Below are 13,935 nucleotides of genomic sequence, written 5' to 3'. Positions count from 1 at the left end.
CTTAACGACTGAGCCACCCAGGCGCCCCTGTTTTAGAACATTTAAACCATGAGGTAGTGTAGGGGTAGTGAGATATTTACTAGACTCCTACTGCTATTATGACTTGATGATGATGTTACTGCCTCTGACACATTACTTGGAAAACTTATCCTTACAGTGTGTTTGTACACACATCATTGGAAGAAAAGAAACCCCACAATAATCACTGACTCTGCTAATTTGGAAATTAGTAGCATTTTAAAAAATTCACATATTTCCATCTTTTCTATTTAAATATGAAATGACGGTTAAAAAGTATATTTTGTGACCATTGTTGTAGTCTAAGATCAAATGTAAAATTCCTAAAATGTAATTCAATAATTTTACTGAGCAAAATATTGTTCTTGATTTTTGTATTACAAAATCAACAGTTAATATTATAGTTCATCGTGTTAGTAATATACAAATAGTTGTAATCCACATTGAGATTCTGTTGCTTTACTTAATCCTCAAATTTCATAGACTACCAACATTAGTTAAAAATTATTTTTATTATTATTCTGTTCTCCCTCCTTTCTTCTATGTTTCTTCTCTTTCTCCTTTCCAGGGTCAGGCTGGCAGCTGCAGAAGAAAATAAATAGGGTAGCTCTTCCTTGAAGAGCTTTCCTTCTGGTAGTAGCTGTACAGCAGAACTGACTAGGAATAGATTTATATTCAGTAATTCCTGCATTCCTACTCAGTTTCATTCTCAAGCTGCCATTATAGGTAAATTTCTTATATGCACTAGTTTGGTGCTTTTCAGTTCCTTCCACACCTGTAGGTGCCATTTGTTAAGGCGGGGCAGACTTGGTATATTCATCCCAGGGTTATGTTTCACACATAATGCCAGTATGTGATAAACTATACTCTGAGGGTGGGGTAGGCAATACCCAGTTCGCTTTGTCTATTAATATTAATTGGCATTTATTCTTTTTTATCTTCTTTTATTTTCAAAAGAATATGGGTACAGTTTCTTCAAATCAGTCGTGATCAAATGGTTTTTCTCATCTAAAGAATTTAATAATAAAAAGTTTCTTTTATAAAAAGTGAGCAACATGCTGATCTCTACTTACTGAATTTTGGATCCTGATGTCCAGTATTTTAGTTCTGTTAGTTGGTATTCACGAAATACTTTTAATTTACAATTGTATTGGGTATCGATATTTTAAAAATAATTAGTAGAATTTAAGAATGTGTATATGAGGTTTCCTTTTGTTAATATATCCAAATTGTGTCACTGTTACAGGCATTAGTCAATAATCCCAAAATTGAAGTAATAGATGGGAAGTATGCCTTCAAGCCCAAATACAACTTGAAAGATAAGAAAGCCCTGCTTAGGCTGTTAGATAAGCATGACCAGCGAGGCTTAGGAGGAATTCTTTTAGAAGACATAGAGGAAGGACTCCCCAATTCCCAGAAAGCAGTCAAGGTAACCTCTCTTTTCTTTCTATGCTTTAGTATAATTTGAATTAATAATGTCTTGTTTTAAGAAAACAGCAAGTGTTTTTAAATTTTTATTTTTAAAGCTTCCATTATATATACTTGGGGTTGCGGTGAGCCAGTTGCAAGATTTGAAATTTGGGTCCTGTGCTACAGAGCAGGACAGAGCGCAGCCATTTTTGTGTAACTTTGACAGCTCCCCTTTGTGGTGTTTTTGGTAAGATTGCGTCTTCAGAATATTTCTGGAAAGTTTTTCTCAAAGTCATTAGTCTTTCTTAGAAGTTGTTAGGTTTGTATACAAGAGCCCTTAACAGTGCTCATAGACAGTGCTAACCTGAGGAACCAGAGGTCTTAAACATGAAAGCATTGACTGATAGATAATCTGGCTCTTTTAATTCCTAAAAGGCTATCAGAGAAAGCCATACAGATTACATTTCCAGTTTAAAGTTGGAACTCACTTGGAAAGGCTGCTAGTCTCTATTCTTCACAGTTGATGTTAATTGTTGATGGTTCATTTGTCTTGTTACCTGTGGAGTAAAACTTGCTCCTTTCTCTCCTGTATTTCTTGGTAATTAGTGACACGTGTTATCTTACAAGTCATTGAGGCTCTGTTCATTTTTTTCAGGTTTTTTTGTTCTGTTTTATTTTGATCTATTGTCAAGTTCATGGACTTTTCTTCTTTACCTCTAATTTGTTGTGAATTCCCACTGGTGAATTTTCTGTTTTAGAGGTAGTATTTTTCAGTTCTAGACTTTTCATTCCTTTTTATGTTTTCTGTTTCTTTGCTGAGATTTTTTCCCCCATTCATTATAAGCCTGTTTCCCAGGTGGTCTCCACTTTGTCTCTTGAGTATGGGGTCATGTTTTCCTGTTCCTTGGTGTGTCTAATAAATTTCTATTGAGTCTTAAATATTGTGAATTAATGTGTAATAAGGAGTCAGGATTCTGTAATATTTCTCCAGAGTGTTTTTGATGGTTTTTATGTACAAATGGGCAGTTATCTTGGCTAGACTCAAACTCTAAACTTCGTCTTCTTTGCAGTGGGTGACATATAATACATCTTTTTTGTTCTTTGAACTCTTTTGAAAATATCCAGAGTTTTAGTAAGTTTTCTCTAAAAAAACAAAAACAAAACAAAACTTAGGAGGGACTTGGCCATTACCTGAAGCAGAATAGTCTTCAGATTTGAAATAGGATTTATTTTTAAGGTGTGTATTGAATGAGCTACTCATCAGGGTTGTTTTTTAGTTAAAATTTTTTTAAAAAAATTGTGAAAACTATCACATAAGGTAAAGTTTGACATATTAAGCATGTGAAGAGTACAGTTCATTAGTGTTAAGTGTATTCACATTGTCGTGCAAGAGATAATCCAGAACTTTTACATTTTGTAAAACTGAAACTCTAAATCCACTAAACAGCTTTCCTTATCCCACTTGTCCAGTCCCTAGCAAGCAACATTCTACTTTCTGTGATTTTGACTAATCTAAGTAACTCAGGTAAGTAGAATTATACACTATTGTCTTGTGATTGGCCTGTTTCACTTAGCACAGTATCCTCAAGGTTCCTCCATGTTGCAGCATTCATCAGCATTTCCTTCCTTTTTAAGGCTGGAAGTACTGCATTGTATGCATACACCAGTTTGCTTATCTGTTTGGTTGCTCCCACTTTTGAACTATTGGGAATAATGCTGCTATTAACATGTTTGTAAAAATCTCTCTTCAAGCCTCTGCTTTCAATTTTTTTTAAATTTAGTTTTTAGAAGATTATTTATTTCAGAGTGTACACAAGTGGGGGGAGGGAGAGGGACAGATAGACGTCATGCTGAGCATGGAGCCTGATGTGGGGCCAGGTCTCATGACCCTGAGATCTTGACCTGAGTTGAAATCAAGAGTCAGATGCTTAACCAAGTCACCCAGGTGCTCCTCTGCTTTCCCTTTTTTAGGGTATGTAAACAGAAGTGGAATTGCTGGATAATATGGTAATTCAGTTTTTAATTTTTTCAGGAACCACCATATTGTTTTCCACAGCGGCTTTACCATTTTATATTCTTGCCAACAGTGCACAAGGATTCAGATTTTTCATGTCCTTGCCAACACTTTTTTTTTTATAGTAGCCATTCTAATGGATGTGAGGTGTAATCTCATTGTAGTTTTGATTTGTATTTCCCTGATAATTAGTGATACTGAGGATATTTTCATGTACTTATTGCCTGTTTGTATATATTCTTTGGAGAAATGTCTGTCAGATCTTTTGCCTATTTTTGAATTGAGTTGTTTAACTTGTCCTTGAGTCATAGGAGTTCTTTATTCTGGATATTAGTCACGTATTAGAAACATGATTTGCAAGTATTTTCTCCCATTCTGAGCTGCCTTTCTTTCTACTCCATGGATACTGTTAATGTACCAAATGCTAAAATTTTTATGTAGTCATACTTGTCTTTTTTTTTTTTTTCCCTTTTGTTGCCTTTAGTGGCATTTCCAGGAAATAATTGCCACATCCAAGATTAGAAGCTTTTTGCCCTAAGTTTTCTTCTTAAGAGTTTTATAGTTTTAGATCTTACATTTAGGTCTCTTAATCCATTTCAAGTTAATTTTCATATATGATGTTAGGTAAGGGTCAAGTTTCATTCTTTTGTATGTGAATATCCAGTTTCCTAGCACTTTTTGTTGAAAAGATTGTCCTTTCCCTATTGAATGTCCTGGTACCCTTGTCAAAAGTCGTTTGACCATACATGTGACGATTTATTTCTGGACTCTCTCTTCCACAGTCTTTATGCCAATACTATGCTTTAAATTACTGTAGATTTGTAGGAAGGTTTGAAATTAGGAAGTAAATCCTCCATCTTTGTTCTTCCTTTTCAAGATTGTTTTGATTATTCGGAGTCCCTTGAGATTCCATATGAATTTTAGGATAGGTTTTTCTGTTTCTGCAAAAAACATCATTGGGATTTTGATAGGGATTGCATTGAATCTGTAGATCGCTTTGGGTAGTATCTACATCTTAATCTGTAAACCTGGCATGTTTTGTCGTCTAATTTTTTTCAGCAGTGTTTTATTTTTATTTATTTTTTAAGATTTTATTTATTTGAGAAAGAGGGGGGTGCCTGGGTGGCTTAGTCGGTTGGGTGTCTTCCTTCTGCTCAGGTCATGATCCAGGGTCCTGGGATCAAGCCCCACGTTGCATCAGGTTCCCTGCTCAGTGGGGAGCCTGCTTCTACTTCTCCCTCTGCAATTCCCCCAGCTTGTGCTCTCTGGTTCTCTCTGCCAAATAAATAAAATCTTTAAAAAAAAAAAAAAAAAGGAAAAAAAAGAAAGAAAGAGAAAGAGAGCACCAGCAGGGGGGAGGGCAGAGGAAGAGGAGGAAACAGACTCCCTGCTGAGCAGGGAGCCCAATGCGGGGCTTAATCTCAGGACCCTGGGATCATGACCTGAGCCAAAGGCAGGCGCTTAACCGACTGAGCCATCCAGGCACCCCCTTTCAGCAGTGTTTTATAGTCTTCATGGTGCAAGTCCTTCACCTCTTTAAGTTAATTCCTAAGTATCTTCTTCTTTTTGATGCTTTTGTGAATAGGATTGTTTTCTGTAATTTCCATTCAGATCGTTCATTGTTAATATATAGAAATGCAACTGATTTTTGTGTGTTGACTTTGTATCCTGCTACTTTGATGAGTTCTTTTAGTCTTTACAGTTCTGTTTTGAAACATATAACAGTATATTTCAGGCGTATAACATAATCGTTCAGTATTTGCATATATTGTGAAATGATCACCACAGTAAGTCTGATTAACATCTGTCACCATACATAGCACCAGATTTTTTTTAGTGATGAGAATTTTTAAAAATTTATTCTCTCAACAGCTTTTAAATATGCAGTACAGTATTAACTGTAGTTACCATGCTGTACGTTACATCCCCATGACTTGATAGTGTGCACCTTTTGACTACTTCATGCATTTTCCCCATCCCACACCTGCTGTGTCTGGCAACCACCAGGGCTTTTTCTCTATTTTTTAGATTCCACATAAAGATGAGATAATACCATATTTGTCTCCTTTATTTCACTTACCATAATGCCCTCAAGGTCTATCCATTTTATTACAGATGGCAAGATTTCTTCTTTTATGGCTATTATATTCCGTGTGTGTGTGTGTGTGTGTGTGTGTGTGTGTGTATCATATTTTCTTCATCCGATTATCCATCAGTGGACACTTGGGTTGTTTTTGTATCTTGGCTATTGTGAATAATGCTGTGTACAAGGGGATGCATACATCTTTTTGAGTTAGTGTTTTCGGTTTCTTTGGATAAGTACTAGAACTGGATTACTGGAGCATATGGTTGTTCTATTTTTAATATTTTGAGGCACTTCTATATTGTTTTCCATAGCTGTTGCACCAGTTTACATTCCCACCAACAGTACCTGAGATTTCCCTTTTCTCCACATTTTCTCCAACAGTTATATTTAATCTTTTTAATAATGGCTATCCTGACAGGTGTGAGACGATACCTCATTGTGGTTTTGCATTTCCCTGATCATGATGTTGAGCATGTTTGTGGCCATGTGTAGGCCATGTTCTTTGGAAACACGTCTATTGAGATCCTCTACCAATTTTTAAATTGTTTGTTTTTTAATATTAAGTTCCATGAGTTCCTTATATATTTGGGATATTAACCCCGAATTAGATATATGATTCGTTTTTCTTTTTGCTGTTCTGATTGGGTGATTTCTACTACCCTGTCTCAACAGATCACTGATCCATTCTTCTGTATCATCTGATCTGCAACTGATTCTGTTTACTGTGTTTTTCATACAGTTACTGTATTCTTTAGTTCTGATTCTTCAGCTCTCTTTTTAAATTTTCTCTTTGTTGAAGTTCTCACTCTATTCTCCTGTTTTTCTTCTGAATTCGATGAGCATTTTTTTGGTCATGACATTGAACTTCATATTTGGTAGATTGCTTACCTCCATTTCATTTAGGGTTTTTTGTTTTTTGTTTTTGTTTTGTTTTCTTCTGGCATATATTCCTCTCTCTCCTTACTTTGCCTAGCTGTGTGAGTTTCTGTATATTAGATCAGTCCTGTTTCCCTGTTTTTTTTTTTTTAAGATTTTTTATTTATTAGAGAGAGAGAGTATAAGCAGAGGGAGCAGCAGGCAGAGGGAGAGGGAGAAGCAGGCTTCCTGCTGAGCAGGGAGTCCCATGTGGGGCTCTATCCCAGGACCCTGGGATCATGACGTGAACCAAAGGCAGATGCTTGACTGACTGAGCCACCCAGGCACCCGTTTCCCTATTTTGAAGGAGTCGTTTTATGTAAAAGGTGTCTTGTGGGCCTCAGCAGTGTAGACCCCCCTCATCATCTGAGGCAGGTACCCCAGGGGTATTACCTTTGTGGGCTGTGTGCACTCTGTTTTGTCTGGGCCACAGTTGGTGTGAACTTGTTGATGTGCAGGACTATCCTCCTTTGTGGCTGTGAGGCCAGGCGGCAGCTGCTAGTGGTGCATTGGTGAATGGGGATGGCTTTGACCCATCTGGCTGAGAGGCCCGGCTGCAACGGCTGCAGGCACTCTAGTGTGCATGGCTGGCCTCCCCAGAGTAGGGGCCTTTTGGGGGATGGATTGCTGGTGCCGTTGGAAGCTGCCCACTGGGTGGTGGGGAGATGTGTTTTGGGGGGCTCAGATGCTTGCTGTGAGGCTGCCTGGAATGTCTTTTGATTGCAGTTTTAATCTTCTTTTTAATTACTTACGAGGGGATGTCATTTTGCTATTAGTTTTCTATATGCCTTCTTGCGTTTTTGTTCTTTTGCTGAGTTACTGTTTTGTGTTTAGTAGAGTTTTTGTTTTTCATTTTGTTTTGTTTTTTGAGAGAGAGGATGGGGCGGGGAAGGGCAGAGGGAGAGGGAGAGAATCTTAAGCAGGCTCCACGCCCAGCATGGAGCTGGATATGGGGCTCCATCTCACAACTCCCAAGATCATGACCTGAGCTGAAATCAGGAGTTGGATACTTAACTGACTGAGCCACCCAGTTGATTTTTTTTTTTTAAAGATTTTATTTATTTATTCGACAGAGATAGAGACAGCCAGTGAGAGAGGGAACACAAGCAGGGGGAGTGGGAGAGGAAGAAGCAGGCTCCTAGAGGAGGAGCCTGATGTGGGGCTCAATCCCACAATGCCGGGATCACACCCTGAGCCGAAGGCAGACACTTAACCGCTGTGCCACCCAGGCGCCCCCCAGTTGATTTTTTAATATTGAAATGTTTAAATTCCTTTCTCATTTCCTTCATGTATATTCTGTAGCTGTTTTCCTTGTGGTTACCATGGGGATTATATTTAACATCCTAAAGTTATAACATTTGTATTGGTTTGTATTTCTATTAGCCTAACTTCAGTAGCATATTAAAACTCTACTCCTTTACAGCTCCATTCCCACCCCTTTTTTTGTAAAGGTCATAAAATTACATCTTCACACATTGCTCCAAAACATACACTAATAATTCTTTTAAATCTCTTAGTCTCTTAAATTATGTAGAAGACAAAATTTGGAGGTACAAAACAGTTACAGTGATACTAGTTATTATTAGACTGATAATTGCTTTTTAAAAATGTATTAGTCTCTTAAATCTGTAGAGAACAAAAAGTGTAGTTACAAACTTTTGCTGCAGTGATACTAGCTTTTATAATTGCACTTGTATTTAGTATTTACCTTTAGTGAGATCTTTATTTCTTCATATTAACTTTGACTTACTGATTCTTTCATGTTACCTTGCAGGACTCCCTTGTACATTTCTTGCCTGGTAGATCCAGTGATAATGAACTCCCTCAGCTTTTTTATTTTTATTATTTTAAAAAAAATTTTTATCTGGGGATATCTTAATTTTTTTCTCACCTTTGAAGGATAGGTTTGCTGTATAGAAGATTCTGGGTTCACAGATTTTTCTTTTAGCATTTTGAATTTATCAGCCTGCTACTTTCTGGCTTCTAAAGTTTCTTTTCTTTTCCTTCCGCTCTTTCTTTCTTCCCTTCCCTTCCCTTCCCTTCCCTTCCCTTCCCTTCCCTTCCCTTCCCTTCCTTTTCCTTTTCCTTTTCCTTTTCCTTTTCCTTTAACGTGAGAGTGCAAGTTGGGAGGAAGAGTAGAGGGGAAGGGAGGTGGAGGGGGAAAGAATCTTAAGCAGACTCTGTGCTGAGCATAGAGCCTGACACAGGGATTGATCTCATGACCCTTAGATCATGACCTGAGCTGAAACAAGAGTCAGATGCTTGACTGACTGAGCCACCAGGTGCCCTTGGCCTCTAAAGTTTCTGATGAGAAATGTTATCTTTTTGAGGATCCCTTCCTTGTGTGTGCTGGTTTGCTTCTCGCTGCTTTCAAGATTCTCTTCGTCTTTTGAAAGTTTATTTATAAAGTATCTCAGTGTGGGTCTCTCTGAGTTCATTGGGCTTTTTGGATGTTTATTTTATTCATATTTTTCCTCAACTTAGGGAAGTTTTCAGTCATTATTTTTTGAAATATGCTCTCTGCCCTTTTCTCTCTCTCTTCTGCTGGGACTCCCACAATTTGTACGTTGGTCTGCTTGTTGATGTCCCAGAAGTCTCTTAGGATCCGTTCACTTTTCCTTCAATCCTTTTTGTCAGTTCCTTTTTTTTTTTTTTTTTAAAGATTTTATTTAGTAGAGAGAGAGAGAGAGAGAGAGCACAAACAGGGGAGAAAGGGAGAAGCAGGCTACCTGTAGGAGACTGACTGTGGGGCTCGATCCCAGGACCCTGGGATCATGACCTGAGCCAAGGGCAGACACTTAACCGACTGAGCCACCCAGATGCCCCAATCCTTTTTGTCAGTTCCTTGAACTTGATAATTTCCATTCTTTTATCTTGATGTTCACTGATTCTCTCTTCTCCCTACTGAAAAATGCCTTTGAATCCCCGTAGTGAAATTTTCAATTCATTTATTGTACTTTCAACACCAGAATTTCTTTGTGATTTCTTTTTAGGTTTCTATCTCATTATCAATATTTCCATTTTGTTAATATATTGTTTTGACTTTCTTCACATCTTCTTTTAGTTCTTTGATCATCTCTAGGACAGTTTTAAAGTCTTTGTGTAGTATATTGACCATCAGGTCTTTTTTAGGGACTGTTGATTTATTTTTTTCATTAAATGGGCCATGGTTTCCTGTTTCTTTGTATGCTTTGTGATTTTTTGTTGTTGTTGAAAACTAGATGTTTGACTCTAATAATATGGTAACTCTGGATATCAGATTCTCCTCCAGGTTTTCCTGTTTTTTATATTCTTTTTGCTTTGGATTGTTGTTGGCTGTCTCTTTGCTAAGGATTAGCTGGAGGTGTAAACTTAAGATTTTTTAAAGGACTTTTCTAAGTCTTTTCCAGGACATGTGTCGTCACTCTAATTTTCTTTGTTTATGTAGTTGTTTTTGTATGTCTTTAATGTTGTCTGAGTCTTCCCCTGGAAGTTGCAAGGCAATGATAGACTCCAGAGTTTCAAAATAGTTACATGAGACTGATGCTGTCAGTGTAATTGTTGTCTAGGTTGGGAGACAGGTTCCTGGTGCTTCCTACTTTGCCTTCTTCACAGAATCTTCTATAATATGTTTTGAAATCAGGAATTATCAGACCTCCACATTTATTCTTTTTTAAGATTGTTTTGGCTAGTCAGTCTTTTGCGACTCTACATTAATTTCAGGAAGGATTTTTCCATTTCTTCAAAAAGTACCATTGAAGTTTTGATAGGGATTGTGTTGAATCTGCATATTGCTTTAGTATTATTGATATGTTAACAATATTAAGCCTTCTAATTCATGAATATGGATATTTTTTCATTTATGTTTTTAATTCCTTTCTGCACTGTCTTTTGAGTTCTTAGTTTATTTTACATATCTAATGATTACCATTAGATTTACCATATCTTCATACTATTTACCATATCTAATGATTACCACCTGGGCCCGTTGAAGTCTTTTAATTGTTTTTCAGAGTTTTTTGTGTCATGAATAATTTATATAAATAAGAATGAAGGGATGGTGAAAAACAGCTTTATTGGAAATTTTAAGATTTTAATTGGCAAACACTCATGGAAAAGATGAAAGAATGCTATTGTATGGCTTTTTAGCAAAGTGAAATGGCAAGGGCTCTTATCACACAGTATTCTATGGTGAATTCTTTCCTGTTGAATAACTAACGGAATGAAAACACCTCATTTTGTTCTTAGAAATCTGGCATTCAGTCATTAATTCTTAAGCCTGAGATTATTCATCTGATCTATTGTCATCTAAAGACTCATAGTTTTAAATTTTGTGATGAATTTCACCACCCATTAGAGTCTAGAGTGAGTGCTACTGTCAGGCTTTTTGCATTCTTGTTCTCATTTATTAATAATAGTGAAGTATTTTCTGTCAGTTTTCTTGTCATTGCCCTGAGGAGCAGGAAATAAATTTTGAATTGTCCTCTATATTTAATGAAAGCCAAAAGACCACTCTTTGGTCTTTTATATCTTCTTGAAAGGTGATGCAACAGTTTGGGCAATGCAGTAAAAAAATCGAAGGATGGCTATTTCACTGTTGCATCACACTTCTAGGTGAATTAATTATTTTTTCATTTTTTACTATTGTAGCTTTTTAAAGCATAATTGGAAATAATTGCTGGGTAGTGATAAATAAATGGCAAAATATTTTAAGGTAGAGGAAAAGTAAGAACACTAAGATCCCACAGTTTTTCTTAGATTAATAAAAAGAATCCAGTAGACCCAAATCATAATTGAAACATAGATTGGGTTTTGTTTTTCAAAAATAAGTAACTTTTCTTTTTGTACTTTGGAAGATCTCTAAGAATAAAAGTCTTGAAATATTAATCCATAAAAGTAGAACTGCTCATGAAAGAAACTTAAGAACTAAAATTAGATGCATTAGACCCTAATGGTATACTGAAGGTTAAAAGAAATGGGAGTCCTTTGTCGTTTAAAAAAAAAACCAAAAAAGTCTTTTGGGGTGAGGTAATGTGGAGTTAACTGAAAAAACTTTTTTTTTTTTTTAATCTTTTAAGGCTTTAGGGGACCAGATACTATTTGTAAATCGTCCTGATAAGAAGAAAATTCTTTTCTTCAATGATAAGAGCTGTCAGTTTTCTGTGGATGAAGGTGAGCCTTTGTTTAATTTTTAAGTGTGTTACAAATATGGGGTGGCAGAATTTATATTTATAATCCAGTTATAACTTTAATTTTAAAGTAGTGATTTTTGGTTTTATCATTTCTTAGAACACAGCTAAAATCTTATCACTAACACTTTCTCAGAATGGAATTTGAAATATGTAATTTGAAAGATTTTAGGTTAATTGTACTTGTAATCATAGTATGGTAGGTTATGATATCTTATGTTTATAGCTCAGCTGTACCAGTTTATTTCTTTATTTCTATTATTTTACAAATATTACCTCATATCTTGATATTGAGAGCTTGATGCAGGATGGGAAAAAACATTTTTGTTGGTGATTGATATTCTCTTAACTTGTGAGTCTTTTGATTATCTGATTGCATAGGCAAGATTACTTTTTTCTGACTATTGTAGAGTCAGATGCTAAGCTTCTGTTGAGTCTGGTACTAAATGTGTGGTGCCTGTGTTTTGAATTTTAGTTAAAAAATATTTCAGGGGCACTGGGTGGCTTGGTTGCATTTCTGACTCTTGATTTTGGCTCAGGTCATGATCTCAGGGTCGTGCAATTGAGCCCTGCATTGGGCTCCCCGCTCAGTGTGGAGTCCCCTTGAGGTTGTCTCTCTTCCTCTCCTTTTTGCCTTCCCCCCGCCCCAGCTTGTGTACGGGCTCTCTCTCTCTCTCAAGTAAATAAGACCTTTAAAAAAAAATATTTCATCAATATGTGCCAGGTAAAATAGTAGTTAAACAAGGGTTTAGTCATGGAAAATCTCTACTATACAAGTAGAAATTCTCATTTAGACAAATATATTGTACTGTAAATTTGTATTAATTTTGAACTAAAAAGGCAAGAGAAGAATTCATAAAGTAAAAAAGTAATATTAAATTCCAAACAGAAAAAAAAAATTCCAAATAGTAAAACTGTTGCTATGCCTGACTGGTAGCCTAGTGACTCTGTTTAGTGTATTGAATAAAAGACATTCTATTGAAGAAGTAATTTTGTATAAAAATGCACATATAATTCTTGTTCCTTTAGTATCCCATACATGTCTTGGTTATAATTTTGTAATTTGTACTATATAAGTTTTTCTTTCATATGTTATCTGGCTGTAGATATTCAGGCTTGTGGTGCAGATAGGAGTTCAGCCACCCTTAAGTTACTTAGATGACCATGATTTGTTTTAGGAAATAGAATGTTGTGTTTTGGTGGAGAATTGTGATTAAGAGTACCTTGTATGCAGTTGGTTCTCAGTAAATGTTTGTTACTTTAAAAAATTGTTTTTGAAGTATTCCAGTTATCTGTATTGTACTTTCTAATAAGGTAAGCTTTTGTGTGTAAATAAGGGAATAGTGAACTTCTTTTGTATGTTGTAGTGATAGATGCTCATTTAAGAAAGGTTTGGCTTAGCAGTTTTTTACTTACAGTTCTGCTTTTATGGAAACTTTTATAATTGCCAAATTTACTTGACACTTTGAAAAAACAGAGGGGTGGACTTGATCTTTAAGATACAGATTTTTTTTTTTTTAAATTTTATTTATTTATTTGACAGAGATAGAGACAGCCAGCGAGAGAGGGAACACAAGCAGGGGGAGTGGGAGAGGAAGAAGCAGGCTCACAGCAGAGGAGCCTGACGTGGGGCTTCGATCCCATAACGCCGGGATCACGCCCTGAGCCGAAGGCAGACACTTAACCGCTGTGCCACCCAGGCGCCCCTAAGATACAGATTTTTTAAAAAAATAGCTGATTCCTTCATTCTTTGGCATAATTCATTTGGAAAAAAGGTGCAATATTAAAAAACGTCGTAAGTATCACATATTCAAATAGAAAGATCTTACAATGAAAAGCAGATAAATTTTTCTTTCACTAATTTGAGTCCCTTTCATTTGTGGCACTACTTAAGTGGCTTTATTTTAATTCTTTGGGTGGTTTTTCCCTTATTGTATTAAATAATATGCATATATTTTTATTTCTTGATTTTTCAGCTTGAAATATTATAACGACTTATTCTTATGTTTTTGATTACACCTGCTGTCTCTCTTCTTCACTTTCTAATACAGTATAGCACTAGTTTTAGTTTCTCTACCATTTCCGTTGGTACCTTTAACAATCAAAATGTTTGAATGTTCTCAGGGAATTTTTAGTATTACGTCTGCTCTGCAGATGGCAGCATCGTGCGGCCTATCTGTACATGTTCAAATTGGGGCATGTGTTGAGGTTGCAGTAGCTCTATAAGAATAGGACGGAACTCTAGGATTTCTTGATAATTCATTGGAGGAATTTCTTTCTTCTTCTTTTTTTTCATTGGAGAAATTTTAAGAGAATACTTTGTT

The 13,935-nt window shown here is 36.1% G+C and overlaps 1 protein-coding gene across 1 annotated transcript in view; it reads left to right on the top strand.

The window, feature by feature from the left end:
- Positions 1-13,935, top strand: part of GTF2E2 (general transcription factor IIE subunit 2) — a 64,212-nt gene that overhangs the window by 32,002 nt on the left and 18,275 nt on the right. The window contains exons 5-6 of the mRNA XM_002920822.4: positions 1,265-1,447; positions 11,501-11,594. Coding sequence (XP_002920868.1) covers positions 1,265-1,447; positions 11,501-11,594 — 277 coding nt within the window. The remainder of the gene's footprint in view (positions 1-1,264; positions 1,448-11,500; positions 11,595-13,935) is intronic.

This window comes from Ailuropoda melanoleuca, chromosome 18, assembly GCF_002007445.2.
Source record: "Ailuropoda melanoleuca isolate Jingjing chromosome 18, ASM200744v2, whole genome shotgun sequence".
Lineage (NCBI taxonomy): Eukaryota > Metazoa > Chordata > Mammalia > Carnivora > Ursidae > Ailuropoda > Ailuropoda melanoleuca.
This window is presented reverse-complemented; position numbering and strand designations above follow the sequence as displayed.